The sequence below is a fragment of the Pleurodeles waltl genome, chromosome 8, assembly GCF_031143425.1.
Source record: "Pleurodeles waltl isolate 20211129_DDA chromosome 8, aPleWal1.hap1.20221129, whole genome shotgun sequence".
Classification (NCBI taxonomy): Eukaryota; Metazoa; Chordata; class Amphibia; order Caudata; family Salamandridae; genus Pleurodeles; species Pleurodeles waltl.
In genome coordinates, this window is record NC_090447.1 from 1,268,542,393 (window position 1) to 1,268,561,093 (window position 18,701).

The 18,701-nt window shown below is 41.7% G+C and overlaps 1 protein-coding gene across 1 annotated transcript in view; it reads left to right on the plus strand.

Annotated features, from left to right (window-relative positions):
* The window catches only part of FLT1 (fms related receptor tyrosine kinase 1), a 310,221-nt gene that overhangs the window by 277,231 nt on the left and 14,289 nt on the right, over positions 1 to 18,701 (plus strand). Inside the window, exons 29-30 of the mRNA XM_069202204.1 lie at positions 5,986 to 6,070; positions 15,997 to 16,091. Coding sequence (XP_069058305.1) covers positions 5,986 to 6,070; positions 15,997 to 16,091 — 180 coding nt within the window. The remainder of the gene's footprint in view (positions 1 to 5,985; positions 6,071 to 15,996; positions 16,092 to 18,701) is intronic.

Consider the following 18,701-nt stretch of genomic DNA (forward strand, 5'->3'; position numbering starts at 1 on the left):
CATTTGTGCCGGATTTGCGTCATTTGTTTTAACGCACATTCGACGCAAAACTAACTCCATATTTATACTCTGGCGTTAGACGCGTCTAGCGCCAAAGTCCATGGAGTTTGCGTCACTTTTTAGCGTGGACACCTACTTTGCGTTAATGATATGCAAGGTAGGCGTTCCCGTCTAAAAAATTGACTCCGAGGCATGTGCGCCGTATTTACACTCCCGGGCAAAAATCACGCCCGGGAGTGGGCGGGTAAAAAAAAATGACGTACAGCCGCTTTTGCGTCGTTTTTTAGCGTCTGGTCACGGCAGGCGTTAAGGGACCTGTGGGCTCGGAAGGAGCCCAGAGGTGCCCTCCCATGCCCCCAGGCACCAACCCTGTCACCCTTGCCCACCCCAGGAGGACGCCTAAGGATGGAGGGACCCATCCCAGGGAACATAAGGTAAGTTCAGGTAAGTAATTTTTTTTTTTTTTGTGGCATAGGGGGCCCTGATTTGTGCCCCCCTACATGCCACTATGCCCAATGACCATGCCCAGGGGACAGAAGTCCCCTGGGCATGGCCATTGGGCAAGGGGGCATGACTCCTGTCTTTGCTAAGACAGGAGTCATTTCAATGGGGGTTGGGAGTTAAAATAAATGGCGCAAATCGGGTTGAGGCAAAAAATTTGCCTCAGCCTGACTTGCCCCATTTTTTGGCGCCCAAGCTCCATATTCCCCTACGCCGGCGCTGCCTTGTGTAAGTCATTTTTTTTCACGCACACCAGGCAGCTCCGCCGGCTAACGCCAGCTAACGCCAGCTAACGTCATTGAATAAATACGGCGCCCGCATGGCGCTTCAGAATGGCGTTAGCCGGCGTTAGATTTTTTGACGCACAACTGCGTTGGCGCAGTTGTGCGTTGAAAAGTATAAATATGGCCCTGTGTTGTTAATATTTTTGAATATTTTTGAACATCTAATAGATCATTAATGCTGAAGAAAAAACGGGTGCTGTCTAAACCTATTTTAGAGCTTTATGCAAATGTGCTCTTCATGTCTACAAGGATGTTGAAAGCTTTGTACAAAATATATTACTCCTCTAGAATTCTCTCCTGAGTACCATCAAGAAAAACGTTTTACCTGCTGACTCTTTGCCAAATTCTTCCTCAAGACCTTTGTCAGAGGTTTTGTTTTTAATTTGTAAGGTTTTGTATATTAGAGGCATGATGAGAGGCAAAAAAAACATTTGTCCTCCAGCCATGGCCACACCCAGTTCTTACATTTCTGACATTTGATTAGGTGTGCATCGTGGCTTCCATCACCTCTATTAGGTCTGTGTCAACACCTCGCTCCTGTCTTACACGTCATTTGGGTCCAGTGGTTTCAACTATCTTATGCAAGGATTTTGAATTGCTGCTGACATTAAGGCCCCGATTATGAGTCAGGAGTAGCAGATTTACAGTATGAAATTCTGCTCCTCCTGATTGTGATTGTGAGTGGACTAGTGTTCCCACTTCCAGTTTTCCCAGGTTTTGGAATATCAGATCTGATTTTACCAGGCAGTTTTCTACCTGGAAAAATTGCCTGAGACTTTGGCTGCAACAGAGGTGGAGCCTCTGCTTTTTCCTGGTGTGGAGGTCATACAATGATCCGCACTGATAGAATTTAGGTTGCCTTTCCTTCCTCTAACCCAACCCCCCCCCCCCCCCCCTCTAAATCCACACTCCACAAAGAGGCCGCAGCATACATTTATGACATTCTCTGAGCAGTTAGTATGTACTAAACCCCACAGTACTGGGAATGCTATGTTTCATGACTTGTAAATCTAGTCTGACACAGTAATTCACTATTAACTCATTCTACTGTACTGGTGTGGTGTTACCAAATGTAATATTAAGTTAACTCTGCAGATTTACCACCCAGACAGTAAAGTGCAATTTGTAATCAGCCCCAAGGAGTGCACTCTAAAGGATCAAAATCGGCTGTAGCGCACCGCTAGTTCAAGGTAAAACACATTCTAGGTAACTACCGATCAAATATTTCCTTACTCCAAATGTGCACCATATTCTCTGATTTCATGTTCTTTCTGAATGCATATAAGGTTCACCCTGTCACATATGAAATGTCTCAGGGATCATCCAGCTCTTCATGTTTGTTTAATGTTTATATTGTACCTCTTACACAATTCATCCAATCTTAAACCCTATTTTCTTTTATGTGTGCACATGACACCCAACTACTTTTCTGTGTGGAGAGTGATGGATCATCTGCATCATTTTCCCAGCAACGCACAGAGGAATTTAGAGCGTGGCAGTCACTGGCTCAAGCTTAATTAAAAAAGTTTATAATCTTTAATCCAGACCTCAGGTTTCTGCTGTTGTTTCCTCCATTTGAAGAAACTGTGCAAGCTCATGTCATGTTTATCACCAGAGGCCCGTTGATCACCAGTCTCTGACATGGTCAATGTAAAGAAACAAGCAATTTGTATGGTCACCCCCCCCTATTTTGTACTGAATGTTATTGCTGGTGTGTGCACTCTGAACACCAGAACACTGCCGCCTGGTGCCCAGTATGTGCGCTCTGACATCTAAAATATATGAACCATTGGCTGATCCCTGATTGGCATATTTAACCTTCCTGTAAGTCCGTAGTATATGGTACTCTTTGTACCCAGGGCCTGAAAGATAAATTTAGTTAGTGGACTGAAGAACGTACTGCTCCACCAATAGGGGGACAATGCGAAACATGTCGAAGCCAGCATCTGCAGCCAGAGTATGCAGTTTTATAACTGCATATTTGACCTGAAAAGTCATCCCTTTGCTAGGCTTTAACCTTCCGCTTTAATACTGATAAGTCACCCTTAAGGTACGCTCTAAATGCCCGGCAGGGTGTATGGTTTTTAAAAAGTAGGACGTTATCTTAAGTTTTAGAGGTCTTGGCAGTGTAAATCTCCAAAGTCGTGTTTTTACTGTAGCAAGGTTGGCTCTTCTTGAGAAAAGCAGTGGGTTACGTTATAACACATTATAATGCATAACTTCAACTTGGGAATAGCTAAAACCAAGTCTCAAGACTCAAATTATTAGGAATTTAAAATAAAATCTAATGATGAAGTTGGATTTTAAATAACGATTTTAAGAATGACAGTTTTAAAAGATGCCTGCCTAAAGCCTCTAGTAGCCTTTTCAGAGTTAGGGGGTTATTACAACTTTGGAGGAGGTGTTAATCCGTCCCAAAAGTGACGGTAAAGTGACAGATATACCACCAGCCGTATTACGAGTCCATTATATCCTATGGAACTCGTAATACAGCTGGTGGTATATCCGTCACATTTGGGACGGATTAACACCTCCTCCAAAGTTGTTATAACCCCCTTAATGTCCAATTGTAACCTGGCAGCCTGCTAGGATGTGTGAATGGTTACCAGGAAAGGGAACAAAGGGGCATTGGCTGGCGGGAAGGGAGTATTACCTTTTCCTAACAGGATGACATGGGGGTCAGGCTCGACTTGCTGGTATGTGCCTCTTGATAGTATCCTGACTTCCAAAACATTTTCTACGTCCAATGGTAAAAATCTTTACTGCCAAAGACGCCAAAAGTATTTGGGCAGCGAGGGACCTTTCTTGTTGCAAATTAAACATTTCTCCCACTCTGAGCTTTCCTGCCAATGGCTTCACCAGGATTCCGTTCAGTGGCAATCTGACCCATCTCAGGCACAGCCTGCGGCCTTGCCCTTCTGAGGAGGTTCTACTTCCATTCCAGATACTAAGGCAGAAGGTAACATTTTCCTGTGGACTGACATTGATCCCTGTATACCAGTCACTCGCCATTGAGTTTGCCTTAACTTTTCACTTTGACCAGATGCCCCAGGTTGGTGCAATGAGCTTTTTGGCACTAGAAATATCTAAAACTATGAAAAATCATACCTCTGGTTCCCTACATCTGATTTTTGTTGTTTCAGTGCTAATTTGCTGGCTCATGAAAATGTACTCTATAGTTATAAATTGGAGTGGAATTTTTATTGAGTTGTGTTTTCTACTTTCTAACTGTTTTGGTACTGATAAATTATTTACATATTTCTTTTAAGTTAAGCCTGTCTGCTCTGTGCTACAGCTGCCCTGTTTTGAGCTCAGGTTTAAATTATTGAGACATAACGGGACACAGTAAGGAATAGTGCTATAATTACTTGAAGAGGACTACCATGCACTTCAACGAATAATCCACTTTCTCACAGTCTGTTACATGCTTGTCTATAGCAGTGAACCCTAGTTGGGGTACATTGCCATAGATTAAACATTTGATTGGTTAACTCTTTTCAAACACTTCATAATGCTGCTTCTATGATTATGACTGGAGCCCCCCAAATTTAACTCTCTGCATCTGCACTAAAAAAGAGAATACAAATGATTACCCAGACACCCCAAGAATTTTTTTGAAGTATTATACATGGTCTATACATTTCTTTATATTGGCATTTGAATTTGTATACTATTTCTAGGGCCCTGCATCCTAACATTCGAAGAATACTAAGGCCCGTATTTATACTTTTTTTGCGCCGCATTTGCGTCGTTTTTTGACGCAAAAACGGCGCAAACTTGCCAAATACCATTGTATTTTGTAGGTTTGCGCCGTTTTGCGTAAAAAAGCGGCCCAAATGCGGCGCTAAAAAAAGTATAAATACGGGCCTAAAGGTTTCCATTTATAGGTTAATGGTTAGTTATTATGGGCAGTCGCGGCTGGCAATGGGACAAAGTGGCGGGGAGGAGGGAGAACAAAAATAAAAAACAATTAAAAAATATATATATTTTTTTTAAACTTACCTTGTCCCTGCTGCACCCCCGCTCTCCGCTGCCCCGCAGGCAAGCACAGGCTCCCTGCCGGCCCTCCGGCCAATCCTGACGCTGCTCTTATGCTGCTGGCAGCATGAAAGCAGCATCAGGATTGGCCTGAGAGCCCTGGCTTTGCACTCCCAGTCAGACTGGAAGCATGTGCTTGCTCTCTCCAACCCAGCAGCACAGTGCCGGGTTGGTGAGAGCTCAGTGTGCATGTGTGTTTGGCTGTCCTGAGATGGGCGGCCAAGCACACATGCATACTGAGAGGATTGCACACCACTCCCCTCTACAGTTGTCATCACCCCCACCTCCCACCATGGCCCTGCCCCTTTATAAGTAAAATTATAATAAACATAGTTTATTATCGTTTTAATTTTAAAGTTTTGCAACTGCTGCTGCTGGCGGGGTGGAGGGCGGGACATTCCTCCGCCATAGCCAAGGAGCCACCGCTGATCTTGGGTAATTCTGCAGTCACCAGCTGCATTCAGGATGAAGATGGAAACCACAGGCCTTTACCTTAAATTAAGCATTGGCAAAAGGTATCGCCTAAGAGATCTATTGGCTTTGTCAATGATTTTTAGCCACGCCATTGAGCACCACAGGTGAAGTGCAACATGACTAACAATAAAAAAAAGAAAACCCCCCCATGATACGGCAAGTAAGTCACATTGTAAGTGCTCCATAGCACACATAGGTGTGCTTCTAAAATAAAGTAAATATTTTTTGTCTTTTTATTTTCGAATCCGAGATTAATTGGTAAATAAAAAGTAGCACCAAAAGCGCTTTTAAAAAAATGAATGCATGAAAGGGTTGGGTTGGGGAGTGAGTGGGAAAAAAAGAAACATGGTGAGTGGGCAAGCTTGGGTAAAAGGATAGGGGTGAGAGAGAAATGGAGCAGCAAGCGGGTTGCGTGCAATGGCACGGAGGGTGAGAGGGCAGGGGCAAAGTAAAACAGCAATGGAGGGTGGCGTAGCATAGACACAGGACACAAAACAATGTGGAGTGCTGGGGGTGGGCAGAGAAGCCCACAAGGAAGACTGCTAGAAAAGACTCCACTCCAGACTGTAATGTTGAAATCAAATCTTTGGTATTGCCCAGCAATACTTCTTCATGTGCATTATCCAACATACTGCTGAGCCCTTGTTCCCTTTTGAAGTAAGTTTTCATATTGCTTATGTGTTGGCAGGTACATAAACACCTACGCATTACAAAAGCCCGAGAGGGTAAAAACCTTTGAAGAACTACTGCCGAAGAATGTATCAATTTCTGAAGTAAGTTTTGTGATTGAAATGCACACGGGTATGCAAATGCGCTTCAGTTGATGATTTTAAATAGCTTTTTCAGAACTGTTGATGACACAAATAAACATTTGTTTTTAAGTTTACAAAGCAATGTTGAAACATTGTAGCACTGCATGATTTGCTGGGCTCCAAACCAGGGGCATGGCTTTGGGGTGCTACACCCCACTAATAAATGTATATTCTACTTAATAGTTGGGTACAGGTGCTTTCAGTCGGGTATGGTGATATGTCTGTCAGGTTTTACCAAGAACTGTGACATGCTCACGGACAAAAATACCCACAACACTTATTTGAAAGTCTTAAAAAATGTTGGCTAGTTTACAGAATATTGGGCCAGATGTATCAAGAATGCATTTTGCAAATCGGAAATAGCGATTTTCAATAAATCGCTATTTCTGAGTCGCAAAATGCAGTGTATCAAATTTGCGATTCAGTAATAGTGATTTCATAAAAATCGCAAATGCTATTACCGAATCGCAAATTGCGATACAGCCCCCATTCGCATCTATGGGCCTGTCGGCCCATATTTGCGAATATTTTGCATGTCCCAAATTGCGAATTCCTAACTGGAATTCGCAATTTTGGGAAATGCAAAGTCCAGGGTGCTGGGGGGCTAAGGCCCCCTCTGCTGCACCCCAATTTTTTTTTTAACAACATGTAAGGTGCACACATCCCAAAAGGGCATGTGTGTTTTACATGTAAATTTAAAAAATGCATCTTAAATGCATTTTTAAAATTTGCACATGGTTACCAACAAGTGCAACTTGGTGGTAATAGCGATTCTTTAATGCCCAATTCGCATTAAGGAATTGCTTCATACGTGTGCTTTAGAAATCGCAAATTAGGATTCCTTATTTGCGATTTTTTATTTAGAGAGTCGCAATTTGCAACTCTCTAAACAGGGTCACAATTTTATGGAATCGCTATTTTAGCGATTCCTTAAAATTGCATTCAGAATGCCTTTGATACATTCTGAAAGGGCTTTTTGCATTCGCAAATGGGCATTCGCACCGTTTGCGAATGCAAAAAGCTTTGATACATCTGGCCCATTGTATTTTCCTTCACTAGTACAATAGCAATCTGCATTCCTTTTTGTTTCCAGTGCCCCTTAAGCCCTCTCAAGTATTTTAACATTATAACATTATAAGTCTGCATGATTGTTGGGTAACCTGAAGCTCACACCCCCAAATCCTACTGACCAAACCACGCTGCTGCTCCAAACAGTATCTAAAAGCAAAGCATTCTTGCAAGACGAGTTGTTATTCATGTGTATGTTTAAACCTAAATGTGTTACATCTACAGCAGTTCAAAAATATATGTAAGGTAATACCTGTTTGAGTAAAATAGCATGGTCATTGTATTTTATATGATATGCACAACAATTTATGATGATTAGTGGTTAAATATTATGACACCAATGTAACGTCTATAGATGCACTTGGTTAGGACATTTTCAGTGGAGACTCAGGCACATTTACAAGCCTCCTTCTGTCACTCTTGCACCACGCAACATAGTGCAAGAGCGACACAAGCCCAAAATGAGATTTATGAAGCCACGCAAGGTCACCTTATGTGACTCCGAGTGGCTTCATACATCTCAAGTAATGCAACGCAGTGCAAATTGCTGCCGTGTCTTACCCTGGAGGTGTACCATGGGTGTTGCATTGGTGTTCCCACGCAACATCCATGGATTTTGATGCTTTCCCGGATTTACCAGAAGTGATAAAGCTAGGAATGCGCCAATAGCATACACCTCCCCAGGTGAGGCGTGACAAGAAAAAATATCTTTGCATTCTGCAACACAAATAGAAAGAGGAAAAAGCCTTAGACTATTGTTTTTGTGCAGGAATGTGCCACCTTCCTGCACAAAAACAATCCTACATGCAGCAGAGGCACCCTTACTTGGTGCTAAGCAGCCCATCGTGAGGCATCGCTGAGGAAAGGATAAGAATGCACCATATTGGGATAAATATGGCGCATTCCTGCATTTTTCCCGTGATGCAGCACAGCAAGCCACCTTGCCACTTGGCCTTAACTAGGGCCCTTAGTCTATGTAATTGATACTCAAGATAGGCACTAAATTCATCTAATTAAGCGGAGAACATTGATTGGCAAAGAAACAGTAGATGGTTGTTATCTAAGAAAGTAATGTAGAGATATAATGTAATTAAAACCTTGCTTAAACAGTATGGTGTTCCTGAAAATATATCTATATTTCTATAATTATACATTGCAAAGTCAGTTTTTAGATAATGGCTTAAAACATTTTAGCATATTCAATGAACCTCCTTGAAGTGAAGGCAGTCCTTAAGAAATCACAAAAGTAAATAAGTTGAAAGAAACTGCTCACAACATAGCAAAATGCTTAGAAATCTTCATGAAATATGGATTTAATGTTATATTGGTAAAATTCATTATTTCTATCTAAGGATATTCTTTCAATCACAGCTTTAAAAAAGCACAACCACTTTGATTGAAGGACAGGGTACTTGCCATCCTCAACTGCATGTCCAGATTTGAACAAATACTGGTACCAAGGTCTGTTTGCACGGGAAGCATCACTTATATCGCGGTGAATGCAACTAAATGCATTTACCATGATGCATTTACAACGCATATGTGTTTACCACGTATGGCTTTACCATGCAGGCCTTTACCACGAACATACCTTTACCACGCATGCCTTTACAACGAATTTCATTGTAAAGGTATGAATGGTAAAGGTATATGCGTGGTAAAGGTTTTAAAGTTAAGTACAGGTAAGTGTTAAGTGGTTTTATATATATATATATATATATATATATATATATATATATATATATATATATATATATATATATATATATATATGGGCATTTTTAGATTTTACGGTGGGCATGGGTTTCGGGGTGGTAAGGGCATTTTTAGGTTTTAGGGTGGATATAGGTTTTGGGGTGGTAAGTGTATTTTTAGGTTTTAGGGTTTTAGGGCGGGTATGGATTTTGGGGTGGTAGGGGCACTTTTAGGTTTTGGGGTGGGTAAGGGTTTTGGGGTGGTAAGGGCATTTTTAGGTTTTAGTGTGGTTATGGGGTTTGGGGTGGGAAGGGCATTTTTAGGTTTTAGGGTGGTTATGGGTTTTGGGGTGGTAAGGGGTGTTTAGTTTTTAGGGTGGGTATGGGTTTTGGGTTGTAAGGGCATTTTTAGGTTTTAGGGTGTGCATGAGTTTAGGGGTGGGAAGGTCATTTTTAGGTTTTAGGGTGGGTATGGATTTTGGGGTGGTAAGGGCATTTTTAGGTTTTAGGGTGGGTATGGGTTTTGGGGTGATAAGGGCATTTTTAGGTTTTAGGGTGGGTTTGGGTTTTGGGGTGGTAAGGGCATTTTTAGGTTTTAGGGTGGGCATGGGTTTGGGGTGGTTAGGTTTTAGGGTGGGTATTGGTTTTAGGGTGGTAAGAGGTGTTTAGGTTTTAGGTTGGGTATGGGATTTGTGGTGGTAAGGGCATTTTTAGGTTTCGGGGTGGTAAGGGATGTGTAGTTTTTAGGGTGGGTATGGGGTTTGGGGTGGTAAGGGGTGTTTAGGTTTTAGGGTGGGTGTGGATTTTGGGGTGGTAAGGGCACTTTTAGGTTTTGACATGGGTAAGGGTTTTAGGGTGGTAAGGGTATTTTTAGGTTTTAGGGTGGGTTTGGGTTTTGCGGTGGTAAGGGCATTTTTAGGTTTTAGTGTGGGTATGGGTTTTGGGGTGGTAAGGGCTTTTTTAGGTTTTAGGCTGGGCATGGGTTTTGCGGTGGTAAGGGTATTTTTAGGTTTTAGGGTGGGTATGGGGTTTGGGGTGGTAAGGGGTGTTTAGGTCTTAGGGTGGGTATGGGTTTTGGGATGGTAAGGGCATTTTTAGGTTTTAGGGTGGTTATGGGTTTTGGGGTGGTAAGTGGTGTTTAGTTTTAAGGGTGGGTATGGGTTTCGGGTGGTAAGGGGATTTTTAGGCTTTAGGGTGTGCATGGGGTTTGGGGTGGTAAGGTTATTATTAGGTTTTAGGGCGGGTATGGGTTTTGGGGTGATAAGGGCATTTCTAGGCTTTGGGTGGGTATGGGTTTTGGGGTGGTAAGGGCATTTTTAGGTTTTAGGGTAGGTATGGGTTTTGGGGTGGTAAGGGCATTTTTAGGTTTTAGGGTGGGTTTGGGTTTTGGGGTGGTAAGGGCATGTTTAGGTTTTAGGGTGGGTATGGGTTTTGGGGTGGTAAGGGTTTTTTTTAGGTTTTAGGGTGAGTATGGGGTTTGGTGTGGTAAGGGGTGTTTAGGTTTTAGGGTGGGTATGGGTTTTGGGGTGGTAAGGGCATATTTAAGTTTTAGGGTGGTTATGGGTTTTGGGGTGGTAAGGGGTGTTTAGTTTTAAGGGTGGGTATGGGTTTCGGGGTGGTAAGGGGATTTTTAGGTTTTAGGGTGTGCATGGGTTTTGGGGTGGTAAGGTTATTATTAGGTTTTAGGGTGGGTATGTTTTTTGGGGTGATAAGGGCATTTTTAGGTTTTAGGGTGGGTATGGGTTTTGGGGTGGTAAGGGCATTTTTAGGTTTTAGGGTGGGTTTGGGTTTTGGGGTGGTAAGGGCATGTTTAGGTTTTAGGGTGGGTATGGGTTTTGGGGTGGTAAGATTTGTTTTTTAGGTTTTAGGGTGAGTATGGGGTTTGGTGTGGTAAGGGGTTTTTAGGTTTTAGGGTGGGTATGGGTTTTGGGGTGGTAAGGGCATATTTAGGTTTTGGGGTGGTAAGGGGTGTTCAGTTTTTAGTGTGGGTATGGGGTTTGGGGTGGTAAGGGGTGTTTAGGTTTTAGGGTGGGTATGGGTCTGGGGGTGGTAAGGTAATTTTTAGGGTTTAGGGTAGGTAGGGTTTTTGGGTGGAAAGATGTTTTTGTGTGTGTGTGTGTATATGTATATATATATATATATATATATATATATTTATATATATAAAAATAGTGTAGGTTATACTTACCTCTAGTTCTTACGATGTATATGCCTTTACTACGAAATTTTCTGTGGTAAAAGCATATGGATTGTAAAAACATTTTGTGGTAAGTTCATGGGTGGTAATGACCATGCATCGTACTTACCGCGTTGTAAAGACATGCATTGCATTGCAATTGCATGCGTTGTTCCATCATACAACCGTTTGCACACTGAGATTCAGTAAATTCAAGCGGTGTGAGTTAAAATGAGAGAAGTGAAAAGAGGAAGGGCCCCTGACCAGATCAGCAAAGGAAGACACAGTAATTGGAAGATTTACAAAACTGACAAAGAGAAGGTGGGATTTCATGTCAGGGATGAACAATCAATGCAAAGTCCGAGGTGAACTGAATGAGGAGGAGAGCCAGGGCAGTACATTCTAGTGGAATTTTCAGCTAACCTGTAAGAGATGGTTCCTGCTTGATCCAGTACCAATACATGCACTTTTGGGAATTGGATTGACAGAATAGTCTGTTCCAAGATACAACAGGAATCATCTGGAATGTATCATCTCCATAACCGTTCAAAAGATGTACAAACCGCCATACAGGAGCATTGGGATCCAGCAGAAACCATTCATAGCTGATCAACTGGATCTTTTTCCAGAGTAATCACAGATGATTAGCTAACTTTGGCCTGTGGGATTGCAACATAGTTTGCTGGAAAAGAGGTGGGTAGCGAGTTGCTGAAAACACCTACTGAATAATTTTTCTGTAGGAAGTATGAAAGATCTTCAGATATTTAACTACTGAGGCCTGAACCTGTAGATGTATTCATCCGTGAGGTTGGTTTAAGGTTCCAGGGAAGTGCTGGGGTGTGGGTGGTGGGTGAAGGGATCAGGATATGCTGGACTTGACTGAGTGAGATATGGGGGCATGATTGTTTGGGCTGATAGGACAGAATGTAGCTGTAGAGGAGGGGACAAGAGGGCAAAGTAAAGGTAGAAATTAGGTTGAAGGTAAGAGGATGAGAATGGTAGAGTGGTAGAGAGGGCAGGTTTGATAGCTATTGTCTGTGAGTATGACTGAGTCCGTGGCTCTACTACAGGGTTTAGAAAAAGTTGTGGCATTCTTGCACTTTTCCCACTCGAGACAGATGGAGCGAGACATCCACAAACAACAGAGTAATACCAAGCCTTTGTGGATGCTGTGCAAGATAAGCAAACTGTCAGGTGGTACATTAGTAGAGAGCTTCTTCTGTACGAGTGCGGCCAAAATAGTAGTGTTACTTGTAGTGCTGTTACTGCGAGAGATTACAAGAAGCTCACAGGCTGTTCTTGCACCGATCATAGAATGCCCCAGCTACATCTCACGAAGCAAAAAAACTGGAAATTATCTCAAGAGCAGAGCTTTCAACTGCACACCACTCCACAACAGGCAAGGTTTACAGGAGCCAATACTTAGGGTATAGGCTGAACTGAACACTCCACTGTACACCTACCAGGCACCCAAGATAGGACCATTGACATCTGATTCACCAAGAAACTTCACACAACAAATACAGAGGCAGATAACTGTGACTTCAGGCTCAAGTGATTGAATAGTAGCATACGATACAGTACAAAAGTCCATGAATAATTCAAACATTATGCACCTAAAACAATGAGTATTGCTTTAATTAACAAAGGATAAAGTAATGATAAGGCTGAATCATGTCAGCAAATTCTGAAGGGTTCGATATACATCTTTTTCTGAAAGAGGGTGCACTTTTAAATAGCCAAACACTCTAGGGACTTTGTTGCAAACTTTAAGCAAGCTTGATGTCTACAAACACAATAAATTATACAGAAACTATCTGCTTTCAACTTTTCGCAACCCTTCGGCAATTCTATAACTTTGGAACTAAATAGACTATGGTGCCTCACACATACCACTATTAAAAAAGGGGTAATACCCTTGTTGGGTCTGAACTGTCAATATGTGATCTCACCTCTGCCACTCTAAGGTGAATCAATCCGAATAATTTTTTAGTGTTAATGGGGCTTTGGAGGGCCCATCTCGCTTTAACAGACTTTAAGCTTTAAATAGATCACAGTTATATCCGGGCTATCACTCTATCTTATCTTATATTATGCTTATTTGTATGACGCGCATATCACCCCGGAGAGTCTCCTGGCAAGATGACTTGAGAGCCCCAACTGATACCTTCTGTGCCATTAGTGCCTCCCTGTAAAAAAGTAAAGGGCAACCCAATAAACCCTTGCAGACTTGGATCTGATTATACAGCAACCACAGAAAATGGAATCAAGGGAATCGTTCAACAAACAATTACACATTTTTTTAAGGCAGAATTAATCATTCATAGAAAAACTCGTTCAACAAACAAAAACAAGTTAAAAAAATCTGATTTAATCATTCATAGTAAAACTCATTCACTTCATATTAACATTACGTGTTAACTCAGTTAAATAAGGAAACTATATGCAGTGGCATGCATGCAAAATAAAACAGTTGACTAATTTTAACACATGACATTGACCAGTACATTTACAAGACTTATCTCCAACTCAGTAGATGATGAAGGGGTTAACATTTCTAGCATGCAACAATCAGATGACCCAAAAAAGTTCTTTAAAAAGGGATCAGGTGAAAGCTAATCCACTCTTGCCAAATCAGAGTCCCTTTGTAATGAGTAATCCGTTGGTAACACAATCTAAGGGCGAAGCCACTTCGGCTAGAGCTTTTTTAGGTGGCAAGTAGTCAACTTTTCAGTCTCTCAGTTAATTAATAGGTGTGACCATCTTCAGGACCATCCATAGATGATCATAAAAAACGCAGTGGAGTCTGGATAAGAGAAAGTATAGCCTTACAATGCTAGTCTCACATACGAGAATTAAACAATTATGTGTGGCCCACAAGACATATGTGAAGACACATGAAAAATAAATACTAAGGGGTCTATTTATACTTGTTTTGCGTCGAATTTGCTTCATTTTTGTAATGCAAAGTAGACGTTCCCGTGCAAGAAATGACTCTATGGCCTTAGCGCCATATTTATCCCCCAGTGCTAAAATCATGTACAGGAGGGGTCAAAAAATTATGCAAAGCTTGCTTTGCACCATTTTTTAACGCCTGAGTCAGGGCAGGCGTTAGGGGACCTGTGGGCCTATTTCCATGGTGGAACACCATGGAATAAGCCCGCGGGTGCCCTCTCCAGGCCCTAGGGACACCCCCACCCACACCAGAGGGGCAGCGGAGGATGGGGGAACTCATCCCAGGTAAGTATAAGTAAGTACAGGTAAGTATTTTTTTTAAAGTGCCATTGGGGGCCCTGAAATGGGGCCCCCTACATTGAACTGGGTGCAATGGCCATGCCCAGGGGACCCTGGTCCCCTGTGCTGGCCATTGGGGTGGTGGGCATGACTCCTCTCTTTTTTAAGACAGGAGTCATGTGGTGTGGATGGTTTTGTGTCAGAAAATGACTCTAAGCAGGTTAGAGTAATTTTTTTTACTCTAATCTGCCTAACGTCATTTTTTGGTGCAAAAACCCCCTTCTTTAATACCGCCAGCCCCAACCGACTAACGTCATTTTTTTACGCTAGCCTAACCTTTGCACTGGCTTGCCCCATTCTATAAATATGGTGCCCGGCTGGTGCACAGAAATGGTGCAAGCCGGTGCTAAACTTTTTGGTGCAAAACTGCGTTAGTGCAGTTTTGCACCAAAAATTATAAATCAGGGCCTAAGTGCCAGAAAGTGCAGTGTGCAGAGACCCATCGTGGGAGCATACCACAGCTGAATAAAACTGCAACAAAGCCATAAGAACAAAGTCCAAATAACTATGGATGCATGAGAAAAGCCTGAAAATACAGATCTGGCAGGAAGCATAATGTGTATTGACTTGTCGTGGGAGCATACCACAACCGCACAAAACTGTGCAGAGCCATAAGAGCAATGTGTCTGGACACATAGTACGAGCAGGAAAATACAGATATATTAATGAGAGTGAGAAAGTACACATGTATCAGCAAAGCCATGCTTACAATTCCCATAGATGTCTTCCTGGATGGGGGTAAAGACATCGAGAAATACATCAAGGAGAAAGAGATACCAATACTAAGAAGCATAGCCTAACAGGGGTGGCAATAGATGATACTCATGGGACTTACCCACAAAAAAGTATGGAGAGGCATGAATCAATGCTACACAAGGTCCTCTACATCATCTCTTACTATTGAATAAATCACAAAAAAGGCATAAAGTGATCGTGGTATGGAATTACTCAACTTGTGATTGAGAACTAATCCAACAAGTGAATGCTAAAGTTGTTGGCAATTGCTCAGACATCAGCGCAGGAGTGAGTGAATCGGGAAAAGCTAGATGTAAGCAGAGGCATGCACTGTGAACCAAACAGCGCCTGCCATCTTTTTGTTTTGTTTCTGCATGTATGCCTCTGGATATATCTTTATTATGTAATTGAGTTTATATGCAATGATAACAAGAAATGAATGTGTTTTTTCTATGAATGATTAATTCTGATTTCAGAAAAAAATCTTATATTTGCTTGTTCAATGAGTTTTGCTATGAATCTATAAATCTCTTAAAAACCGTTGTATTTGTTTGTTAAAGATCCCCTTTGTTTGCATTTTCTGGGGTTGCTGTATAGATTCCTTGCCCTGCAAAAACTGGAGAAAACAAGTACAGAATCAGACTTTATCGCATATGCCTGAACATGTGGAAGACTGAGCTCTATTGAAGAGCTTAAAGAACAATCAGTCAAAAAAACCTCTTTCTGCTCTCCAGTGTCACATTTTTTGAGGACTTCTGATAACGAGCCAAGCACTTGTTTTCAACATGTTACCAATCTTAATTAAGCTGTTTATAGTAAAGTTTACCGGTGCGGCTGCTTATTTTATGTGATTGGTTCTCATAAACCAGCATAGGCCCTTCGAAAGCGGTTGTAGTAAGTCAATGTGTTCTTTTTCGTAGGATTACCTTGCGGATAGTGGCGTGGTTCTCACCTCTGAAGAACGTAAGCGTTTCACTTGGACGGGGAGTAGGCCAAACCAAACACAATTCTTTGGGTAGGTTTAATGGCTCTTGTTTGAAAATAGCATTTTAAATATTTGTTGTAAACTTTTCAGAAGGAGCAATGATCTAATCCTGTTCAGAAAATGGAAAATTGAATGGCTTTAAAATTTTCATTAAGCTAATAAAGTAAACGTTTTATCTTTGTTCTCCAGAAACATTTAATGTCTCAATCAATTTAATTCAATAGAAATAGGTGGTCTCTGGAACAAATCTTGACATAAATCCAGCTTCATGGCTTTTCAGACAGATTTCTGATTTAATAGTTGCTATTTATTGAAGCAGGGAAAAGATAGATTATTGAGATCACTTTGAAGGACTACTACAACTGAATTAGCTGGGTAAAGGGTAATATTTATTTAATACAGGGCACAACCCAAACTAAATTCACTCTAAGCGCTTGAACAATAGATAATATTGCTACTCAGCTAAATTGTGCCAATTTTATTAAAGGCACTTCTTCATACTATTTTGAACTAGCTCACGGTAATTCTCCTCTGTAGTAGAGTGAATGCCCTCAGTTTCTGCAATGAGTAATAACCCAGAGGGTCTCCAAAAGATATTGCACTGTACCATCCCCATTTAAAGTTACCAAAAACTAAAGTCTTACAGACAAAGAGAGGGGTGTGGTAACCTCCAACTAACGCATAACGCGAAGACTCATGGATGCTTCTTTATTATCAACCCCTCAGTAGTGTAGGCGCACAGGCACATTCAGCATACTGACCCAGCATTCAAACAACACTAGTTATACAAGGAACACAGAAGTAAGGATGTTCCTAATGTTTCTAATCTGCATTCTATCTAATCCTTAAAATATTACATCTAATCCTTAAGATACTTCAAGGGACCATTATAAATTACAGTAAAAGAGAGGAAACATTCCAGGCGTCCCAAACAAATATTCCCTTTACCAATTTTGCAAAAGATCAAAGAATACGATGGAGCGGGAAATCCAAGCGAGAATGCCACTTGGTTAAGTGAAGACAGTATTTTCCTTCCAGAGCATGCAATATCCCATGTGTGAAGACAGGGACCCTTCTCCCGAGTGGTACTTCCCAACATGATTTTCCATCGTCGGTTTCTTATCAGACCGTTGTGGGGAAGAAGACGGGGACTAACGTTAAACTGTTCTAACAGTAAATACCTGGCTCATATTCCCTTCTGCTTGAACCAAGCTCCTTGACAACAGATAAAGCCTTAATTATATAACACTCAGTGGGGATTTAGTATTAGCCCCTTCACAAGCACAAATTCTACACTTCAAAGGAAGGGGAGAGATCAGACAGAACTGGCAGGACACAACTGTACAATTTGGCACTGTATAAAGTTTTTTTAGTTTAAATGGGTTTATTAAACTTTTTAGCTACTCATTACAGAAGAGTGTAGATTTAGTTTTTTTGTATTACAGTTCACAATAACTTTCATCTTAAAGTTTCAGTTTTTTTAGCTGGCCGTACTTGTGATTTTTCGCAATTAGCTGCTACTGCCTTATCATTGGGGCATATTATCTGATGGGTAGTTCATTACACCGTATGCTCCAGTACAACACTCTCCTAAATTTTATTTCTTCACTCTGATATGATTATCAACTGCACACAATTACAGGCCCTTATTTCATTCAACTTTCGAGGAATCTTTCATCGATTGCTACTCATTGCTAATGTTGACTTTTATTACAGCCTCACGGAGAAACGGATCCAGTCATTTTAGATTCGAGGTATTAATGCCAGCAAAAATCTTTATCTCCCTGTGCCTTAAATTGTATATGTATTAAAAACGTGCATTTCTAGTACTGTCCCAGTTACACGCTGCCACCTCCGTGTCCGATCACATCATGGTTTCTGAGATCTGAATTCCGTTGGAATTTGGGATAGCCCTTTGCAGCTCTTTGGGGACACATCTGCACTGTTGTATACATGTAGAATAAATGTGAGGTCAAACAGAGCAAACTTAAGTATGCAAGTGACATGTTACTGGGAAACACAAGGAGGAAAATGATCCAGTGTCTTGGCCAGCTCGCAGTGCCCAGAACCTTCAAGAACAGTCCGAATATGAGCCTCTTCATAATGGTCTTCTCACTCCTTCCAGTCACCATTTATGAGGAACTGGACTCCGAAATCACTGCAACCATGCTATGATCCTACCTTTAGATACCCCTTTTTAGGGTCGAGCCTGCGTCGCATGCACTCGCGCATGCATATCGCTAGCCAGACGCTTTAGGTATTAGAAAAGGGCTCGGAGCCCCATCGGCGTCACGTCAGTGTCTTTCATTGGCAAGTTGGATTGCCTGTTAGAATCCGCTTCTTTTGATTAGTGGAAGGCACGCATACGTCATGCCTTTTCCGCTGGTTAGCCCTCGTCGAGCGCAGTGACCAAGTACAGAAAACATGCGTGGCTCGCTGGGTTTGTGGACTACTTTTTCTCTATTTTCACAGTGTGATCTCGCTGGGCAGAAGTCGAGCGCTTCGCATACTATCGACCTTGTTACACACTGAATTGCACTTTTGCCGGTTACGTTCATAATTGTTTTTTTGCCGATAGGTATTATTACATGGGAACTGTAGCAGCGCAATCATGCTGTTTTTTTCTTTTAATGCAAGAAA